This window comes from Cydia fagiglandana, chromosome 2, assembly GCF_963556715.1.
Source record: "Cydia fagiglandana chromosome 2, ilCydFagi1.1, whole genome shotgun sequence".
In the NCBI taxonomy this organism is placed as follows: Eukaryota; Metazoa; Arthropoda; class Insecta; order Lepidoptera; family Tortricidae; genus Cydia; species Cydia fagiglandana.
The window spans coordinates 21428284-21450839 of NC_085933.1; the positions used below are offsets into that span (position 1 = coordinate 21428284).

At 40.7% G+C, this 22556-nt stretch overlaps 1 protein-coding gene across 1 annotated transcript; it reads left to right on the forward strand.

Moving 5' to 3' along the window:
* Positions 1 to 762: 762 nt before the first annotated feature.
* Positions 763 to 22556, forward strand: LOC134678386 (chitin deacetylase 8-like). Its single transcript, XM_063536943.1, has 6 exons — positions 763 to 940; positions 1229 to 1541; positions 1838 to 2105; positions 2460 to 2646; positions 5181 to 5321; positions 22459 to 22556. The coding sequence occupies exons 1-6, from the start codon at positions 779 to 781 to the stop codon at positions 22531 to 22533; spliced, it is 1146 nt and encodes a 381-aa protein (XP_063393013.1). The 5' UTR covers positions 763 to 778; the 3' UTR covers positions 22534 to 22556.

Sequence of the window (22556 nt, forward strand, 5' to 3'; positions counted from 1 at the left end):
TGGAATGCACAGAAATTCCGCAATCATCAAATTCGCCAATAATTTGACTTTCGCGATTTAACATTACAATTTCCAATCTTAATTTTAGTAGTTTTATTTTAGTCTTTCGTTTTTCTACGACATCCAAAAAAAATCTAAACAATTTAATTGAACTATCTAATTAGGTGTCATATTTGATGAAAAAGATAAATTGTTTATATGACAACGGTTTCACTCACTTGAATTTTCAATTAAAATATGTCTCACGAAAGTTTAATATCGAAAAAGATAAATACCGAAAGACCGGCCCCGGCCACCACACACCATAGGGTGGAATTGAAAAAATAAATCATCACCAATTCCTAGTTTACCACGGAACCCTAAACATGGAACGAAATAAATATTATATTTATATCTCCGTTACATAGTCTCGGGTTAATTTGTCAGTAAAAAAGGCACGATATTTAAATTTCGTATGGGTATTAGGTAAACTGTTTGCGCCTACATTTTTTTTAATAAACGGGGTGTGCCAGAGTATATGTACGAAAACACTGGGTCACTAGTCCGACTCACCCATTGCCAGTTTATTACAACAATCGCGATCGTCATTACCGCTGAAACAGCCACCGCACAAGACAATATGACTGAATAGAGATATCAGCACAATCGAGTGAAATCACAGCATTAATCGCTGTTCATATCTTAATTTTGATAAACGTACTGTCAATAGGTGCACCCACTGATAATTTAGCCGCATTATATAAGTTTGAACACTAGGTCATATTGTTAGTCTAGCAAAATGAAGCGGTTGCTCTTTCTAGCGTTGTTGGCGGCTGCGTGGGCTCAAGAGGTAGAGCTGCCTCTGGCGGAGCCTTGTGACCCCGAGGCTTGCCAGCTGCCCGCCTGCAGGTGTTCTGGCACTGATATTCCCGGTGGACTTACCGCACGGGATACGCCACAAGTGAGTAGCTCTTTAAATCGCCTACTAAGTTTAAGTACCTATATATACGTATGTACATTCCATAAGCAGAAAAATAAATGAACCATTTTGCTGTCAGATCTAAGAAATAATTCAATCATTAATCATATGGCAATTTAGCGGTCGAAGTTATAAGAATCTGTAAAAAATATTATAAAGTGTATTTAAAGGGCTCATTAAGAAAAACTAATGTACCACATGCAATTGATTCATACTCAATCCTGATTTTCAACAATGCAGCCGCTTCATCATATTTATTATTTTTTTTAGTTTGTCACGTTAACCTTTGATGATGGCGTGAACGTCGTCAACATCGAAACCTATCGCAACCTCCTTTACGGTCGTCTTAACAGCAATGGCTGTCCCGCCGGCACTACCTACTACATCAACCACGAATATACTGACTACAGTATCGTGAATGAGTTGTATAACCAAGGTTTTGAGATCGCACTCCACTCCATAAGTCACCAAACCCCTGTCACCTATTGGAATGAAGCTACCTACGATGACATGAAGTTAGAATTTGCAGACCAGAAAGTTCAAATGTCTCATTTTGCTAATATTCCAATTGATACGATTAAAGGTAGGTAAGCATAAGCTTAATAAATAAATCTTTAATAAAAAACAAATATATTTAAATCAATTCAGTCTCGAGCACGGCCTTCCTCTTTATGTTTAGTAAATAGCAAGTTCTACTTTTTTAGTTTTGTTCAAGTGCACTTGTACTTGTCTTCGTTTTTGCAATAGTTACTTAGCATTATTTCCTACAACATTTTATAGGTACCTAACTCAATTCGCACTCTTTGATAAAACGACTCATAATTCTTATATGCGAACCCGACATTATGATTGTTAATAATATTTCTTCTTCATTTCCAGGTATCCGCATCCCATTCCTGCAGATGGCTGGAAACGCTTCCTTTCAAGTCATGGCCGACTACGGACTCGAATACGACTGTTCTATGCCTACCGTCAACCAGATAAACCCTGGCCTGTGGCCGTACACACTCGACTACGCGTCTACCCAGGATTGCGTTATTCCCGAATGCCCCACTGCATCTATTCCTGGAGTATGGGTTCTGCCTATGGTCAGTTGGGTCGATTTGGATGGCTTCACCTGCTCGATGGTTGATTCTTGCTACAGTGTGTAAGTATTAATACACTGTGTTATTTAGTTTTATTTGATGATCTTTGAATATTTATTGCACATTGTTGATTTGCGCCAATAACTATAAATAAAGCTTTTTATCAAGAGTACTCATAATTATGATACCTGATATTATACTCGTAATGTTTTTGTTTTGTTTGGAAAATAAGTTCATTTTTTTAAATAAATAGTAAATAATTAGTTGCCGATGATTTTTTGTGAGATACTGGAAATATCAAGCTCAAAAAATCTTCTTCTTCTTAATTAGTTGAAGATGAGTGAATGTTTACAGCAAATTACTATTCAGTAAAAAAATCTGGGAAATTATTGTAATTTAACATTTTTCTGTAACAGACCTACCCTGACTGATGAAGACGCCTGGTTCAATTTCATAGTAACCAATTTCGAGAGGCACTACTTGGGCAACCGCGCGCCTTTCGGCTTCTACATCCACGAGTGGTACATCGCAAGTTACCCCGCCGTCTATAGGGCTTTGGCAAGATTTTTAGACATGGTCAACAACCTACCTGATGCTTTCATGGTAAAGATCATTATTAGTCTTGACATGATTTAATTATAATATGTGCACTTGAGCTTCTTACTATTCAGATGTATATGGATTTATGACATACATACAATGAAGTATTTGAACAAATTAAATTATTTTCCAGGAAATATTTTAATTTGTTTTTTTATCAAGTAGAAACACTACTATATCTAGACACGCGGCAGCGTGTCAAGCCAAGTTCAAGCAAAGGAACTGGCTAGCCAGCGCCGAGTGTAATATTACACGAACCACTTGGTTCCACTTTTGACCCTTCTATAACTCAAAACATCTTTGACGTAAACACATAAAACTACGTGTGTTTAATTATATCCATAAGGATATCTAGAAGCCCAAATTTCATGAAGCTAGCTCAAACGGTTATAAAGGTATGAAGGTCAAAAAGTCGTAAATTTTAAGACTGACTTATGACTTATAGTACCTAAACCTAACCTACTTCCAGATGACCTAGAAGGATGAAATTTGGAATCCAGCTTGGTTATTGTGTGTAACCGTAGGAAAAAATCTAAAAATAAAATAAAGTTAAAAAATAGGGGGGGTCCCCATACAAAAAAACCACTTTTTATTGGGACTGACATATAAGTACCTAAACCTAACCTACTTCCAGATGACCTAGAAGGATGAAATTTGGAATCCAGCTCGGTTATTGTGTGTAACCGTAGGAAAAAATCTAAAAATAAAATAAAGTTTAAAAATAGGGGGGGTCCCCATACAAAAATCCATTTTTTATTGGGACTGATATAAGTACCTAAACCTAACCTACTTCCAGATGACCTAGAAGGATGAAATTTGGAATCCAGCTCGGTTATTGTGTGTAACCGTAGGAAAAAATCTAAAAATAAAATAAAGTTTAAAAATAGGGGGGGTCCCCATACAAAAATCCATTTTTTATTGGGACTGATATAAGTACCTAAACCTAACCTACTTCCAGATGACCTAGAAGGATGAAATTTGGAATCCAGCTCGGTTATTGTGTGTAAGCGTAGGAAAAAATCTAAAAATAAAAAAAAGTTAAAAAATAGGGGGGGTCCCCATACAAAAAAATATTTTTTTATTGTAGCGTTGGAACCGTTACAAGCAGATATTTGAAACTACCCCAATATATGTATTATTATATTTGCTATATTAAAATAAAGTTTAGTCAAAAAATAAGTGGTGCCCCATACAAAAAACTTTTAATACGCTCTAAACAACCGGCCAACGGTGTGTCGTCGGCGGCGCGCGGTACCACATAATTATACAAAGAACAGAAGTAAAAACCATACAGCGGAAACACAAGAAAAAACATTAAATCTCAATACCTGCCTAGTTTTCTTTACAAAAAGTATTGATATCCCACCAAAAACATAAATGTAAAAAAGGAGAGCCAAGTTCAATACAAAAATTATGCTTGGCTGTGGGGCTCGCCGCAAAAAGAATGGAGATCTAAATGACTGCCACTGCCAAGTTCTATGCAAAATCCAAATATGTATTTATAGGAACAAAATAACATTATAAACAAGTATTAAACTCTATTTCTTTGCTTTATTGGATACCTATAACAATTGCTGTTATTAAAAAAAATGTGAGATCTTAAAGTAGGTTAGATTTGGCTTGGCCAGGTTTTATCAGAATTACAATATATATAAAATGATTGATATAATGAAAACTGGCCAAGTCAAATCTAACCTACTTTAAGATCTCACATTTTTTTTAAATAACAGCAATTGTTATAGGTATCCAATAAAGCAAAGAAATAGAGTTTAATACTTGTTTATAATGTTATTTTGTTCCTATAAATACATATTTGGATTTTGCATAGAACTTGGCAGTGGCAGTCATTTAGATCTCCATTCTTTTTGCGGCGAGCCCCACAGCCAAGCATAATTTTTGTATTGAACTTGGCTCTCCTTTTTTACATTTATGTTTTTGGTGGGTAAATTATAAACTGAAATAAATGTCATATACTAAGAAAAAATGACCAAGGCCTCCAGTGCTCCAGGCTGGAATCGAACCAGCGTCCTCTGCTATCGCAACGCTCGGTCGGTATCATCATGGGAATGATCCAGCTAGAAAGGTTCGAACCATACTGTTCTACCTTAGAGATGGCTAGGGGGCGCCACAAGCCTTCAGTAAAAAGAGCATATACTTGGAAAATTTGACTAATGTCTCTGTGACCCGGTGGCCGAGTGGTTCAGGCACCTGCCGCGATAGCAGAGGACGCTGGTTCGATTCTAGCCTGGAGCACTGGAGGCCTTGGTCATTTTTTCTTATTATATGACATTTATTTCAGTTTATGACATACATATTAATAAATCACTTAAAATAGTTCCATTTATTAGCTAAGTTGATTGATACGTAAACTATTCCGATTGTATTAACCTATGAACTCATAAAATTTCAATCAGATATTTGGTACTTCATGTAAGCTTAACAAATAACATCATAGAGTGAAAGTTAAACTCGTATCTAACTACAATTTGATTAGTTTAGATTTAGACAACGATATTATATCTTCCTGGTAATTCTAGGTAAACTCGGCTGAAGTGGTCGACTGGGTAAAGGATCCCATACCAGTTAATGAATACAGGAGCCGGCCCTGCAGGACATGGGAGTCCACCCCATGCCCGCGTCAGAGCTGTGGCCCTCTCACCTCAGACCATAATGAATGGGTGAGTAGCACAATATCACAGCCATGGACGAAGACATTCACTGCGGATCTTAGTAGACCGTTGCAAGACTTCAATAAGTGCTGAACCCACACATGACCCCGCCAAGCCTCGGGTATCCATTTCAATCTAGATTCTCTTACCGCATGAATTCTTATAGATTTATCATGGCTTGTTTATCATATGAATCACCATCATGGAGACCGGATTAGGCTAACATCGAACATTTTTCGGGATATTTAATACCTAAAAACACACTTTAAAACTTACCTCCTGGTTCATAAAACATTACGGGCCTGATTTAGTTAAATTATGTTTTATCCCTTTCTTACAAACACAAGTCAAAATAACAGATAAAGACCAACGATTATTGGCAGTAGTGTGTTTATGCCGCTCCGAGACCAAAACTTTTCCGCCAGAGGGCGACAGTATGTATGCGCAAGGTAGTGACAATTTAGTTCACCCTACTCCCCGCTAGATGGCGCCACTGTGTATGCGCAACGTTAGTTCCAAAGGTCGCCGCTAGATGGCGCCACTGGTTAGTTCACCCTACTCCCCGCTAGAGGCGCCACTGTCTATGCGCAACGTTAGTTCCGAAAATATCCGCCAGCCCCGCCGGAGGGCGACAGTATGTATGCGCCGCTCGTTAGTTCACTCTACTCCCCGCTAGAGGCGCCACTGTGTATGCGTAACGTTAGTTCCAAAAATCCCCACCAGCCCTGCCTGGGGGCGACAGTATGTATGCGCAAGGTTAGTTCTAAAAATCCCCACCAGCCCTGCCTGGGGGCGACAGTATGTATGCGCAACGTTAGTTCTAAAAATCCCCACCAGCCCTGCCTGGGGGCGACAGTATGTATGCGCAACGTTAGTTCCAAAAATCCCCACCAGCCCTGCCTGGGGACGACAGTATGTATGCGTAACGTTAGTTCCAAAAATATCCGCCAGCCCTGCCTGGGGGCGACAGTATGTATGCGCAACGTTAGTTCTAAAAATCCCCACCAGCCCTGCCTGGGGGCGACAGTATGTATGCGCAACGTTAGTTCCAAAAATCCCCACCAGCCCTGCCTGGGGGCGACAGTATGTATGCGTAACGTTAGTTCCAAAAATATCCGCCAGCCCTGCCTGGGGGCGACAGTATGTATGCGCAACGTTAGTTCCAAAAATCCTCACCAGCCCTGCCTGGGGGCGACAGTATGTATGCGCAACGTTAGTTCCAAAACTGCAGTATCAGAGGAGAAACGCAAAAAGTGACGGGGTGGTCTCCAGTGGCGAAGGTCGGATTCGAACCGGCGCATCTTTAGCTAACCGGGGATATCGTCACCACACACTGTATGAACCCTCTAGGCCACCCCGTCACGGTAGGACCAGCCTCAATTTCTCGACTACATTCTCATAATCACCTCGCCCCCTACACCCTACCCCCTACGCCCCGCCCCCTACACCCTGCCCCCTACACCCCGCCCCCTTCCCCCTGCCCCCTACACCCCGCCCCCTACACCCTGCCCTCCTGCCCCCTACACCCCGCTCTCCTATGCCGCGCTCCCTACACCCCGCTCTCCTATGCCGCGCTCCCTACACCCCGCTCTCCTATGCCGCGCTCCCTACACCCCGCTCTCCTATGCCGCGCTCCCTACACCCCGCACTCCTATGTCCCCGCTCCCCTCCACCGGGTTTATAAAAGAGCATGTTCAGCCATAGTAAACAGTCATTTTACCACATTCTCACTAGAGTGTCACTACAATTATCGTGTTGAAATAATATTCTACAACAATGGATCCACAAGCTTCATCACATACCAAATGTAAGTTTCTTTTCAAGTATAGTTGTATCATACTAATTTTTTGAGTATATGAACTCTGTTCTGTCTTTGTAATTAAAAACTTCTCAATTAGAAACACTTTTTGCTTACTTTTAATATAAACAATAACAATATTTTTATTACGTCTTCCCCAGCTGACATTAGCAGTACCATGACCGCTTGGTGCTGCCAGTGCTGGTTGTCCACGACTACAGGCGGCGGCGGCTGTGACGGTGGTTGCAGCAGCTCCACTTCACACTCACCACCCGCACAACCGATGGCAACAGCGAAAGCACAAGACGACGGGGGCCAGGAAAAACACACCAATCCCTTGTACTACGGCCACGAGAGCGATTCCAGCAATGAAGTGAAATCTTTTCATCAACAATGTAAAAACGAGTGGATGGAAGCGTTCCAAAAGAACACATTGATTAATAGATGGCGCGTCCCCATGCCATTACACTCATTTAGAGCAGAAGTGGCGAGATTGTTGAAAAGTTTATATGTCGAAGGTCACCGTGACGATTGTCATATTTATCGTTTAATTGTAATGTGGGACGATTTAAACGATGAAGCGGAAGAAATAGTGGGAGACGTCCAAATCAATTTTCAAGACTGGATTGACTTGTTACGTGGTGTTACAGCGGAACTTTTTTCACGCGCAGTGTGCAATTCGGAATCTTTTACATATTTAATTAATGTCATATTTTGTGTGGTAGGTCCAAACATAATAGATTCTGGTGATTATTAATTATGGTGTATTTTTGTTTCCTTTTCATTGTTTACTTTTAAATTGCTAGCTCACTGCACATGTATTATAACTGTACACGTATAGGTATACTAATAATAATTAATAACAATAAATATATATAATATTACTGAATATAGAGATGTTTTATTGAATGAAACCTCATTGATTTAGAGTAGATAAATGTTTATTGAACATAATAATAGTTAGACAATGTTATCTTTATCTATCCAACTTTTTTCATTTAAGCCGAGCCATTTTACATACACTTTATTTCCACGACGTTTCAACACTTTTTCCACTAGATAAATGTCATGGTGTTTAGTTTTCTGCAACTCTTGTTCATAGAAACATCCAGAGATGGGTTGGTGATTAGCGTCTTGAATTAAATATGTCACTGGATTAGTAGTTTGCACTCTAGTTATTGTAAATATCTCCGTAGTCCAATTGCCGGTGTAGCCTTTGGCGAAGGTGGATTTATATTTACTAATTCTCACATGTTGACCCACCTTGAACTTGGCCCGTGGTTTAATTTTAATGTTATCGTAGACTTTATGTAACAACTGTTTAGAGTTGTTTTTATTCACACTCGCCGGCGCCATACCGATAGTACGATGCGGTTTGTTATTGTAATAATGCTCCACTTGGCTTATCAGTTGTACCCATGTGTAAGAACCATTCAAGCTAAATTGCTTCCAAATCCAATGTTTTAAGGTTCTAATTAGTCTTTCCACTATGGAAGCTTTCATGACGCTATAGGTAGAGTAGTGGTTGATATGATGACGTGTCATGAGCGATTTAAACTTGAGATTGAAGAATTCCTTGCCGTCATCTGACTGAATATTCTTGGGCCTTCTCCCGCCTTCACTCAAAATTTTGCTCATTGCCCTTGTAACATCGTCAGCGCTCTTGGATTTTAGCGGCTGCATCCAAGCGTATTTCGAAAAAGTATCAATGCACACTAGAATGTATTTATAGTTGTTATTATCCTTGGAGTACTTTTGCATATCAATTAGATCAATCTGCCATGTGTCATCGAGCCCCCTCTGAATGAATCGTCGACGTGGAAATGTCTTTCTCGCATACTTGTGTATCTCGTCGACTACTTGAGCCTTACTCATTTTTCTTCAATGCAATGCGCTTTCCTGGAACTGTTGCCGCTGTCGATGGTGGTGTTTGAGGTTGTGACGGAGTTGGTGCAGTAATTCTTTCTGATAATTTTTCAAGCTTTACCCGTAAATCTTTTATATCTTTAATATTCGCCTTTAGCTTTGTGTTTAAAAATACTACTTGTTCATCTAGTTCAGCTCTACAGATGGCATCAGTTTTGAGGAAAGACTTGTGAATTCCTGCCACTCGTCTATTTTCAAAATTGACTAAATCTCGTTCCACTTTTATATCGTCACGGATTGTAGATTCGCTGCCCAAGTATTGTCCAAACTTGTTAAGAGGCATTGTGAAAGTGAGCGATGGAGGGAGCCTTCATCAGTATTTATAACAAGGTAACCAGGGAGAAACAGATCGGTTTTACCGGAAAACAGCTTTTAAAACAACAAACAGAAGCGGGTCTGTTTTCTTACTTTAAAATTATACCGCTCTCAGTTAGTTCCTCAACGATTGCATTGATCTCGTTCGAATGAGAGGTGTTGCCAGCGTTTTGTGATGCTATCAAAAGCTGTAAACGGCTCACCAGCTCGTTCGGGTCATCCCAATAGATGTAATCGGTTTTTGGATAAAAAGTTTTAGTTGTTAATATATCTCTTTTACCAGAGTTCAAACACCCACCTTCTTTATGTTTCTTTGATTCTTGTGGTTGTTTAATGTAGCGCAGATACTTTAAACTTCTATCTCCACTCAATTGGCCGTTGGGTGAGAATCCTCTACGATGAGCGTTTGTCATGTCTAAAATCTTATTGTAATCATCTACATCTTTTTTCAAAATTACGTTCTTGTTTGGTATTCGTTTAAAGATAAGTTCCAACAGTCCAGGAGTCATGTTGAATCGTGAATCTTTAATATACAACACGTCATCAATGATTCTAACTCGACTATTACCAATATGCATTTTATCATCCTCGAGATAAACACCAAATGGTATCTTTGGTGTTTTAACAAGATGTTTAATATATTTATTTTGTAGATCATCAATACTACTATTACCACCTTCATCAATTTCAAGAGCTGATTTCATATCTTCATCATCATCGCTAAGCTCTTCATCTCCCTCTGTTTTTTTCTCTTCATCGTCATCATCATCATCATCATCATCATCGTCATAATCATTAGAATCAACATCATCATTATCAATCTGGTGTGTTTTTGTTAAAGGATGATTACTCCACTTGATCAGTTTACTATTGGGTTCTTCGGTTTTGATCAGATATTTCCTTTTACGCGAACGTTGTGGCAATGGTGTGGAGGTTTTTATCAAGGGGCCATGAGGTTTATTCATAACTGCTGGTTTAGCATTGTCATCGTCATCATCGTGATTCTTATTACCCTTGGATTCCAAAGCTTTATTCATTAAAACATTGAGTGGTTTTGTGATTGGTTCAAAGGTTTGCGCTAGCGAAGTGTCAAGCGATGTCTTATCTGCTCGCAACGCCTTTACTTTTCTCTTTACACTCTCAATTGAATTTACGAGTTTACGTTTCAACTTTTTATTACCGAACATGTTTGCTTTTGTTATTTTAGATAAAGAGGTTGTTCCTCAGTAGCTGACAACATAAAACTGATGATAAACCGGAGATGACACTAAATTTTATACAATAATGTAAACGTCAAATCCTTTACGATATCGACCCTTGTTAATGTCTCTCTCCTTGTCGATTGTTAAAAAAGTGTACTTTTTCTGCCAACACTCGCGACAAATTTCCTTAAACTTTTCCCAACTCATGTCGGTGTTCACGTGATCGTCATAGGCATGTTTTAAATTCAACTCGTCCTGTTTGAATAGCAATATAAGATTGGCATTGTCACGTACCAACTGTTTAGGTATCCTACTATATGTCTGACACAAGTAGAAACAATCCAACCAACGATGCCGTCCCATTGCAAAGTACTGACGAATGGCATCTTGATCTTCCAAAGCCACATCATCGAATACAATGACGCTGCCCTCGGCGGCTTCCTCCGGTGGGACGACTTGACTCTTATCATTGTACGTGTGAAACCGAATGTCACCCGCTTGCTCTAAAACTGTACTCAGAAACTGGTATTTGGGTTGATTCAATGATTTCGAATAAAGATAAACATTATGAAACTTTACACCGTTCGGATGTAAGAGTAGAGTCAATAGAACATTTGTCTTGCCACAGTTGGAAGGTCCACAGATGAGACATCTAATGTTATTCGCCAGCAACGAGCCGTGTTTAAAGGAGCGATGAGTCACTGTTTGTTTCACATTATCATCCAGAACAACACTCCAATCTTTAATAGCGAGCGACGTGTTTTGTTTTTTAAGCTTCATTTCACTGTGACATATCAAATCATTAGGACGTGTATTTTATACTCACACATATACACACACAAATATTAAATATATATATAGGCATACTTTATACTCACGTACACAGTCAAGTATAGGTACTTGAGATGATAACACACATTGGCGGGGTTAGTGTTAAACATAACCCCAAACTACGTAGACGTAGACAGCAGCATCACATAAGCGGCGGTGGTATTATAAATAGTTTAATTAATAATCTACCATTCGAAGCGCACATACCCGGTTACAATTATTGCGGCCCCGGTACTAGATTGAAGGAGAGATTGGCTCGCAACGATCCCGGTGTGAATCCGCTCGACGAAGCTTGTAAATTACACGATATTGCCTACTCGCGTGACAAGTCATTGGAGGGACGTCATCAAGCAGATTTACAATTGGCCAAAGCTGCTGAAAATCGTTGGCGTGGTCACAATCCAATTGGTGAACGCATTGCCGCGTTAGCGGTAGATAAGATTATGAAGTATAAAGTTAAACACGGTATGGGCATGGTCCCCATATCAAAAGTCATAAAAGCAAGTCGTGACGCTGTAAAAAAACACATTGCGAAAAGGAAGGATACATCTGCTAATAAACTACTCAAAGTGGGCGTAAAAGCGGCAAAACATTTTGTTAAAGGGAAAATTGTCAAGGGACATCAGAAACAGCGAGTCATCCCAATACCTAAGAGAGGCGGTTTCCTACCGGCTTTGATACCGCTACTGGGTGCATTAGCCGCCACGGGAACTTTGGCCGGTGGTGTTACCACTGCTGCTAAAAATATTTATGAAATGGTAAAGAATAGAAATAATAATAATGCCGAAAGCAAGATTGTCGGTAGAGGTTTATATTTAGCACCTTATAAACGTGGAATGGGACTCTACATTACACCGGCTAATGGAACAGTAGCGGCAGCAACTGTAAAATTGATGAAGAAAAGAAAAAAAAAAACAAGAAAATAAATTTACCTCCAATGGATAAAGCTCTCACCGATTTGGACATTGTGAGATTTGCACGTAGAGAGAAAATCCCCTACTTTAGAGGTGTTTTCATGCGAGATAATCTCCCAAAGAATCCTCACTATTATGAAACTGGTATCATTAATTTAGACTCTCAGCGTGGTGAAGGTACACATTGGTGTGCCTATGCGAAAAAGGGTGATTATTGTCTATATTTTGATAGCTTTGGTGATTTGAGACCACCTCGAGAGTTTATTGATTATATAAACGGTGCCAAACTACAGCGCAACATGCGAATAGAGTATAATTACAATCGCCTACAGAAATTTAATACTGTAAATTGTGGACACTTGTGTTTGGATTTCCTGTGTACCAATGCTAAGCGTTTGTTTTAAATAAATATCATGAGCATTACATGTGTAGTTTCATTCTTACATTAAACTTCTACCCGTCAGCAGCAGCAGCAGCAGGTATCATGTCCATGACATCATTCACAATAAGTCTGAGCGGTAACGAGTCTGTGTTGAATGTAGACTTTCAACCGGCTCTAGAATTGGACAATGATGGTTTTTACGAGTGTGCTCTCGTGTACTTTAAGACTTTCAACACTATTCCCAATGTTGATAAGAGCAATAATCTGTTTCACTATGGAGATGATGTAATCGCGATTCCTGAAGGTTCATACGAGCTCTCCAGTATAATACACCTCTTGAAGGAGGAAATGACCAAGAGGGCTAAAGGCCCAGAGGGTGAAAGAATGGCGGTGGCAGATATCTTTGTAAACAACAATACCTCCAAGTGTATGATATTCTCGCCAAAGTATGATATTCACTTTGACAAACCAAACAGCATAGGATCATTGTTTGGTTATTCACCGAAAAAGCTTAAAGCAAAATCATCACATTGGTCGGATAAAACAATAAACATAATCATAACAAACACTATAAGAATAGAGTGCAATATTGTGGAGGGTTCATTCGTAAACAACAAGCCGTCGCATGTTTTACACGAGTTTTCACCCGACGTCCCGCCCGGCTATCAAATTATTGAACAACCTACCAACATTATATATTTACCTGTCAAGAAGAGTAACAATCGCATACAAAACATTGAGTTGCGCATTGTAAACGAGCACGGCAATACGGTGAATTTCCGAGGTGAAAGCATTGCACTTCGTTTGCATATTCGTAAAAAGTAAAAAATAAAAAGAAATGATTATTCATAACAATAAAAGCCTTGGTAACAACACTTCTACAATTAGTCGAGATCTTGCTCTCGTGGGGGCAAGTACTACTCGTCGTCGTCGTCGTATTAACGAGAGACAGCAACGCCAGTCACTACAACAGCCAAAGAAATTGACACGAGAAAATAGTGCATTTTTACAGAGTATCGGTTTCCAAGTATGTCCTCGTCATCTATCTTAAACATTGGTGAGAAGGTGTTATTCGATGATAGTATAGAAAGTATAGAATTTCACCCGTACACTCCGTATAATGACTCGTTCAAAAATAACGACAACATCCACATATGTATCAACCGTCAAGATTTAATTCTACTACCGAGTCACAGTCAAATATTAGTGGAGGGCACAGTGGAGAAAGGATGTCTACTGGTCAACAACGGTGCTGCATTTTTATTTCAAGACATTCGTTATGAATTGAACGGTGTGGAGATTGACCGCGCGAGAAACTGCGGTATCACGTCCACCATTAAGGGACTAGTCTCATACACCAAGGAAATGGACCATAGTCTTCAGACAGCGGGGTGGGAAGTTGGTGCTAAAAAGATTCAAGACAAGTTTACTGTGACTATACCACTATCTCATTTCTTGGGTTTCGCCGAGGACTATAAAAAGGTTATAATTAATGGGAAACACGAGTTGATATTAAATCGCGCCAGTACAGATGTAAACTGTTTAGATTTAGCACCCGTTGATGCGGAGAAGGTACCGCAACCGCCAACACCAAATGGTGAGATTGAAATCACCCGTGTCACATGGAGGATGCCAGTCATAAAAGTATCTGATAAGGAGAAATTGCGTCTAATGTCGTATGTTGAGAGGGGCATACCGGTTCAGATAGCGTTCCGCACCTGGGAACTGTACGAATATCCCATACTGCCTGCCTCACAACGTCATATTTGGTGCATCAAGACTAGCACTCAACTGGAGAAACCTCGCTATCTCATTGTTGGTTTCCAAACGGCTCGTAGGAACGAGAAGAGCAAAGATATGAGTATATTCGACCATTGTAATCTTACCAATTGCAGGGTGTATTTGAACGCACAGTATTATCCATACGATCCCTTTTCGGCTGAATTTAAAACAAACAACTATGGGCTCTTATACGACGCATTTACCAATTTCCAACGGTCGTACTACAACCGTCATCATACCAGCCCTCAAGTAAATTACGCTCATTACGAGTACAAGACACAGTCTCCATTAATTGTCATTGACACGTCAAGACAGTGTGACAGCTTCAACTCGGGAGCTGGTGCTATTGATATTAAATTGGAAATGGAGTTTAAAGAGAATGTGCCGGCTAACACCACGGCATACTGTCTCATCATCAACGATTCACTGTTTGAGTATAACGCTCTCACCAGTACCACTCGTAAAATTATTCAGTAGACCATTGACCGTCCTCACTTGTAAACGTGTCGTGGAGCCTTTAAAATAAAATAAAAAATGAATTATTCAAACATTTTTTCACCTTCTTACACACCGTCGATTGATTGTTCCGGCAGCGGTGAAGGTGTCGGTCGCTGTGAGCTGAGCAAGAGTGTCTACAATCTCAAACGCTGTCCTGCTGGTGCAAGTGCTCTGATTGAAAATATCCATGTATACTTGAAGTTGCAGTTTATTGAGGCTAAAATCAGACTAGATGTCTGTGTCAATTTTAATGGGCGATATGAACTCACCAGTGAAGAATGGAATGCAATGTTTGCGGAAAAAGTTGAAGTCATTGGAAACTTCTTTCATAACCCAATGAGTGTTTCACCGCAACTGATACAGTGCAATCGTCTTCAGATGTGTATCTCTCCGGTGCCGTTACTTTTACTCACCTGTGACGATGATCACGAACCTATGACAAACTCACACCCCTTGGTGATAAACCACATGGAATGGAGCCATATCGAACATGTCGTGGAGTGTATTAACGCACGTATCGGATACTTGAACAAAACAAAGTCTACCTACGAGAACCGTCTCAACTTTTTCAAGAAACATTTCAAGATATATCACCCCGTCAATATTCAACAGGCACGCAATATTATAGGTAGTTTGTGCAATGTAAACGATATTGTCGACTCTGAAATCAAGTGTTATGCCGCCGATATTTTGTGTAATACCTATATTTTCCATTGAATCGGTTTAATTTTGATGAAAAAATAAAAAATTACTAAACTAAACCCATCTTCTTTTATTTCACAATAGAAACTTCCAGAGAATACTTACCCGATGACGCAATATTGAGTCACTCGCAGTCGAAAGAAACACGTGCAAATTGCACAACATTGCGCAATATTGCGTCACTCTCAGTCGACTGAAACGCCGTAAGCGCCGTGAATTCCCCGGCGCTTACATGTTTAGGTCACGAGATTCACACCCCGCTTCTGTAACGATGTAAGCGCCATGAATTTCACGTCACTTACGACGTTTTGATGTTGCGATGACCGGGGGGCCGCCCCACATCACGCGACATCGGCCTTGATGGCGCACCTGGCCGGCGAGTCTCCCCTCCCCCCTACGCCCGCCGCCAGTTGTGGGTTTGGAAATGCTCCGCCATTTTGGTGCCACCCGACACCTGACACCTGCGCATGACGTCACTGCTCCGCCGGGGGCAAGGCACACGTGCACATTCAAGGTCGATGTCGCGTGATGCGGCGCGTCTCCCCTCCCCCGCTCTGCCGCGCTCCGCAGCCGCACGCGCAGGGCCTGGCAGTTGCCCGCGGTCCGCCACACGGCACACCTGCAAATCATTTCCTTTCGCGTCAGTCTCAGTGTAGCCACGTAACAAGACAATTGAAAATGTTTCCGTGTGAATATTGTAATCGCAACTTTACTCAGAGAGCCAACATGCTTAAACATGTGACTTACTGTATGAAGTATTTAAAGTCGGATAAGTCAGCGAGTTTAAAACGTGAAAATACCATACCTACCAAATGTGAAAAATCAAATCAACGGTTGGTGGGGGAGAAACGCAGTCGAGTTAGCGATGAAGGGCCATCAGTACGAGCTAATGATGATGCATCACTCTCCAAAACGCAAAAATGTGATACTTGTAATATAGAGGTAAAATCATTGCATAATCATCTGAAAAGTGCAATGCATAAACACAGTCTAAAATGTAAGATGTATGACGAAGACACTGAAATATTAACATCAGCGTTCAAGAGCCGGATCATCTCTTATAGACTGTTTACCAAGGAAGAATATCTCACTCCTGACGATTTCATGGACAGTGTACGCCAACGAGTTGTTAATCTCATAGAGGAGAATATATCTAGGGTTAAGAGCGCTGTTAAGGTGAATTTGGAACTTTTCGGACGATATAGTAAATGGATCAAGGTGAATGATAATGATCAGGAGGTGGAGGAGGTGAAATCTTTCAACACCAAGAATAAAGTGATTTCATTAGATGGGTGCAACGTAAATGAAATTTATCAATTGTTTATGGAGGAGATCAGAGTTAAGGCTGAAGAATTTCAAGAACGTGACAGTGGGTGGGCTATAAATAAAGTGTTACATCTAGAAGTAAATATAAACAAATATCAACCCTTGCGAGGATCATCATACCTCCCCCTACCAAAGTGGGTGCAAGCGAGACACGCCTGTATTAATGTTAAAAATGTTGATGACGCATGCTTTGCGTGGGCCATTGTTAGCGCTTTGTATCCAGCAGATGAACATTCGTATCGTCCCTCGTCATATCCTCACTATAAGGACATACTAAACCTAGAGGGGGTGTCTTTTCCCATGTCATTGTGCCGGATTAAACGGTTTGAACAGTTGAATAATATAAGTGTTAATGTTTTTGAAATTATTGATGAGTCAATAGCAGGACCGGTGTATCATACGAAAAAGCGACGCGACCGTCATATAAACATGCTCATAATAGAAGATGGTGACCAAAAACACTTTTGCTGGATTAAAAATATAAGTAGATTGATAAGTGCGCAGCTTTCAAAACATGATCATAAGATGTGGTTTTGTGATGGATGTCTTTTACCTTTTTCCAATGAAGTAAAATTCAAGGAACATATAAAACGCGACTGTTCCCATGTAAAGACCATTTTACCGAATGATAGAGACAATATATTAAAATTTAAAAACTTTCGCTATCAATTACGAGCACCAGTTGTCGTGTATGCAGATTTCGAGGCTTTGTTAAAACCTATTATACCCACTTGCACGCCATCTCAATCTTCCTCATATACTGTAGCCTATCAGTCATATGAGCCGTATAGCTTTGGTTATTATATCAAATGCTCATACGACAAATCAAAATCTAAATATGTGACATTTCGCGGCGAGGACTGTGCGACAGAGTTTATTAAATCATTGGAGACCGAGTTAGCGCCCTTTGCAAGTAAGATTAAAACTGTAATACCCATGCGTTCTCTTACACGAGAGCAGCAGGTGCAATTCCAGTCGGCAATAAACTGTCATATTTGTGGGGGAATGTTGGGAGATGATAGGGTACGGGATCACTGTCATCTCACAGGTGAGTTTAGGGGCGCTGCACATTCTAACTGCAACTTGAATTATAAAATTTGTAATGAAATTCCAATAGTGATGCATAACTTCAGTGGGTATGACTCACACTTTATAATTAAGTCCTTGAAAAAGTATGACAATGTTAATGTTATACCTCAGAATAAAGAGAAATTTATATCACTTACTTTGAAGAGTGATGTTTTAGAGTTAGATCTTAGGTTTATAGATCCTTTTAGATTTATGGCGTCCTCATTAGATAAATTAGTGCAAAACCTTCCAAAAAATCAGTTTAACATTATCACTTCACATTTCCCTCATGATAAACTAGATTTACTAACACGCAAGGGTGTGTTCCCCTATGAGTACGTACGGGGGTGGACGCAGCTTGAGGAAACTTCGCTACCTCCTCAGACCGCCTTCTATAACAGCCTCGCCAGCTCCTCCATTTCCGATGAGGATTACCAGCATGCCCAAAATGTTTGGGATGCCTTCAAAATTGGAACTCTGGGGGAGTATAGCGATCATTACCTTAAGACTGACGTCATGTTATTGGCAGAAGTTTTTGAGAACTTCCGTAACGTCTGTCTTGAGACGTATAAGCTCGACCCGGCTCACTATTATACCGCCCCTGGACTCAGCTGGGACTCTATGTTAAAGCACACTCAAATTGAGTTAGAGCTACTCACTGACATGTCAAAAATAAAATTTATTTCATCCGGAATACGAGGGGGGTTGAGTCAGTGTTGTGGGAAATATGCAGTAGCAAATAATAAATATTTAAAAAATTATGATTCAGATAAACCCTCTAATTATATAGTTTATTTAGATGCAAATAATTTGTATGGCTGGGCTATGTCCCAGTATTTACCTGTAGGAGGTTTTCGCTGGCTATCTGAAGAGGAAACCATCAATTTCGATATGACTAAATTATGCCCCGAAAATGAAAAGGGTTACTTTTTTGAAGTAGATTTAGAGTATCCTACGAGCTTACATGATTTACACAATGACCTCCCGTTTTGCTTTGAGAATAAGGCTCCATCGATAGGGATGAGTAAAACAAATACATTATTAGCTACACTAGAAGATAAAAGCAATTATGTAATTCATTATATAAATCTGCTACAGGCTATAAGACATGGGTTGAAAGTAAAAAAAATCCACCGCATCCTTGAGTTTACTCAACGTCCATGGCTTAAATCGTACATTGATCTTAATACAGACAAAAGAATACAGTCTAGAAACAAGTTTGAGAAAGACTTTTATAAATTAATGAACAATGCAGTCTTTGGTAAAACTATGGAAAATGTTGAAAAACGACAGGATGTTAGAGTAGTAAGTGCTTGGGAGAGTCAGGGAAGACGGTTAGGTGCGCGCGCTCTAATCGGTCGTCTTAACTTTCATAGCTCATGCATAATCATAATAATGATGATGTTTCGATAATACAAATGACTAGAAATTGTATAAAATATGATAAGCCTATATATGTAGGGTTTACAGTCTTAGAATTAAGTAAAACCCATATGTTTGATTTCCATTATAATTATATGCTACCTAAATATAGTGAAAATATACGACTGTTATACACAGATACAGACTCATTCATCTATGACATTAATACAAATGATTTCTATGAGGATATCAAACCGGATGTAGAAGATAAATTCGATACATCAGATTTCCAAATAGATAATATTTACGCGTTACCTAGAGTTAATAAGAATGTATTGGGAAAAATGAAGGACGAGGTTAGTGGGAGAATAATTTCAAGATTTATAGGAATCAGATCAAAGTGTTATTATGTGGAGAAAGCAGCAGCAGAGGATGTTTTAATGGGGAAAATGGGGGGTAAAGAGAAAGAAGCGGATAGTGTTATTAAAAAAATCAAGGGTATAAAGAAATGTGTCATAGCTAAAACTGTTTCCGGTGAGGATTATCACAATTGTATAATGAACGCTCCACCTCAGTATAGGAACATGAATGTTATCCGTAGTAAAGGTCACCAGTTATATTCGCAAACTGTCAACAAAATAGCTCTAAAGAATTATGATGACAAGCGATTCCCAATCCCATCCAAACCACATCAAACATTAGCCTTAGGACATAATGAAATAGACACCTATTATAGATTATTTATAGATTTATGCTAGATATAATAATCATTCTTAATTTTACATATGTACTGTAGTTAAAGTCTATTGACGAAATAAAAATATTAAGTGAGTAAATACATTATTTTATTATGCCTCTCCTCACCCATTGGGACATGTGAAAAAAAAAAAAAGAAAATGAGTCTTTTTGCGGTCGGTAAACTACAAACTCCATACATTTGATAAGCACAAGCGACAAAACCAAACGCAAATAAAAATGCATCCGTGGTAACAATAGAATTCGCAGGCGTCCATGGGCTACGGTGACTGCTTACTGTCAGGTGGGGTCGTCTGCTTGTTTGCCACTGACGTGGTATTAAAAAAAACACCGATATATGCCTCATATTTTAAAACAAAGTTATTGAATCTTTGGGCAGTCGGCAGCGCGCTTGTATCCACCCTGGAGTTGCAGGCGTCCAAAGGCTACGGTAACAACTTACCATCAGACGGACTGTATGCTTATTTGCCACCAATGTGGTATCATAAAAGAAAAACCCCTTTGCAGTTGGTAAACTATAAACTCCATACATTTGATAAGCACAAGCGACAAAACCAAACGCAAATAAAAATGCATCCGTGGTAACAATACAATTCGCAGGCGTCCATGGGCTACGGTGACTGCTCACGTGTCGCCGAGGCGCTTCCCCTCTCCCCTCACCCCGTTAGGCACCCTCCCCTCCCGGTCCCCCTCCCCTCAAGGTCACGCCCCCTCAAGGTCAAGGTCACTCAAGGTCAAGGTCACTCAAGGTCAAGGGCACTCAAGGTCAAGGTCACTCAAGGTCAAGGTCACTCAAGGTCAAGGCCACTCAAGGTCAAGGTCGGTCAAGGTCACTCAAGGTCAATGTCACTCAAGGTCAAGGTCACTCCCCTCCCCCTCCCCTCCCCCCACCCCCGCGGGGGGACTTGAATACCTAAACTGAGGCAGCTCTCTCAAGCAGGCGTCCAAAGGCTACCGTAACAACTTACCATCAGACGGACTGTATGCTTATTTGCCACCAATGTGGTATCATAAAAGAAAAACCCCTTTGCGGTTGGTAAACTATAAACTCCATACATTTGATAAGCACAAGCGATAAAACCAAACGCAAATAAAAATGCATCCGTGGTAACAATAGAATTCGCAGGCGTCCATGGGCTACGGTGACTGCTTACTGTCAGGTGGGGTCGTCTGCTTGTTTGCCACTGACGTGGTATTAAAAAAAAAAAAACGCCGATATATGCCTCATATTATAAAACAAACATGATGGGCCTTTTTGCAATTTCATAGCGGATGTTTTTGGAACTAACGTTGCGCATACATACTGTCGCCCCCAGGCAGAGCTGGTGGGGATTTTTAGAACTAACCTTGCGCATACATACTGTCGCCCCCAGGCAGGGCTGGTGGGGATTTTTAGAACTAACCTTGCGCATACATACTGTCGCCCCCAGGCAGGGCTGGTGGGGATTTTTGGAACTAACGTTGCGCATACATACTGTCGCCCCCACGCAGGGCTGGTGGGGATTTTTGGAACTAACGTTGCGCATACATACTGTCGCCCCCAGGCAGGGCTGGTGGGGATTTTTGGAACTAACGTTGCGCATACATACTGTCGCCCCCAGGCAGGGCTGGTGGGGATTTTTAGAACTAACGTTGCGCATACATACTGTCGCCCCCAGGCAGGGCTGGTGGGGATTTTTGGAACTAACGTTGCGCATACATACTGTCGCCCCCAGGCAGGGCTGGCGGGGATTTTTGGAACTAACCTTGCGCATACATACTGTCGCCCCCAGGCAGGGCTGGTGGGGATTTTTGGAACTAACGTTACGCATACACAGTGGCGCCTCTAGCGGGGAGTAGAGTGAACTAACCAGCGGCGCATACATACCGTCGCCCTCCGGCGGGGCTGGCGGATATTTTCGGAACTAACGTTGCGCATAGACAGTGGCGCCTCTAGCGGGGAGTAGGGTGAACTAACCAGTGGCGCCATCTAGCGGAGACCTTTGGAACTAACGCTGCGCATACACAGTGGCGCCATCTAGCGGGGAGTAGGGTGAACTAACCAGTGGCGCCATCTAGCGGAGACCTTTGGAACTAACGTTGCGCATAGACAGTGGCGCCATCTAGCGGGGAGTAGGGTGAACTAAATTGTCACTACCTTACGCATACATACTGGCGCCCTCTATCGAAAAAGTTGTGGCCGAAAAGCGGCACAAACACACTACTATTGGCTATTTGAGGCTTGTAGCGCGTTTATGAGCGGTGTTTATTCATACATTTTATAAATGTTTTTTCTTGCTTTTAGGGTGCATACTGGATGCAGATCTGTAACACGTGTCCAAACACGTACCCATGGCTGGGAAATCCTCTTGGTCAATAGAACCTCCTTTACGGACTTGGGAG

What these genes read in the sequence shown, in the direction of transcription:
- LOC134678386 (XM_063536943.1), top strand. Translation starts at nt 779, where the DNA reads ATGAAGCGGTTGCTCTTTCTAGCGTTGTTGGCGGCTGCGTGGGCTCAA. An exon ending in CCGCACGGGATACGCCACAA is followed by an intron (nt 941 to 1,228) that starts GTGAGTAGCTCT and finishes TATTTTTTTTAG; the next exon opens with TTTGTCACGTTAACCTTTGA. An exon ending in CCTCAGACCATAATGAATGG is followed by an intron (nt 5,322 to 22,458) that starts GTGAGTAGCACA and finishes TCTTGCTTTTAG; the next exon opens with GGTGCATACTGGATGCAGAT.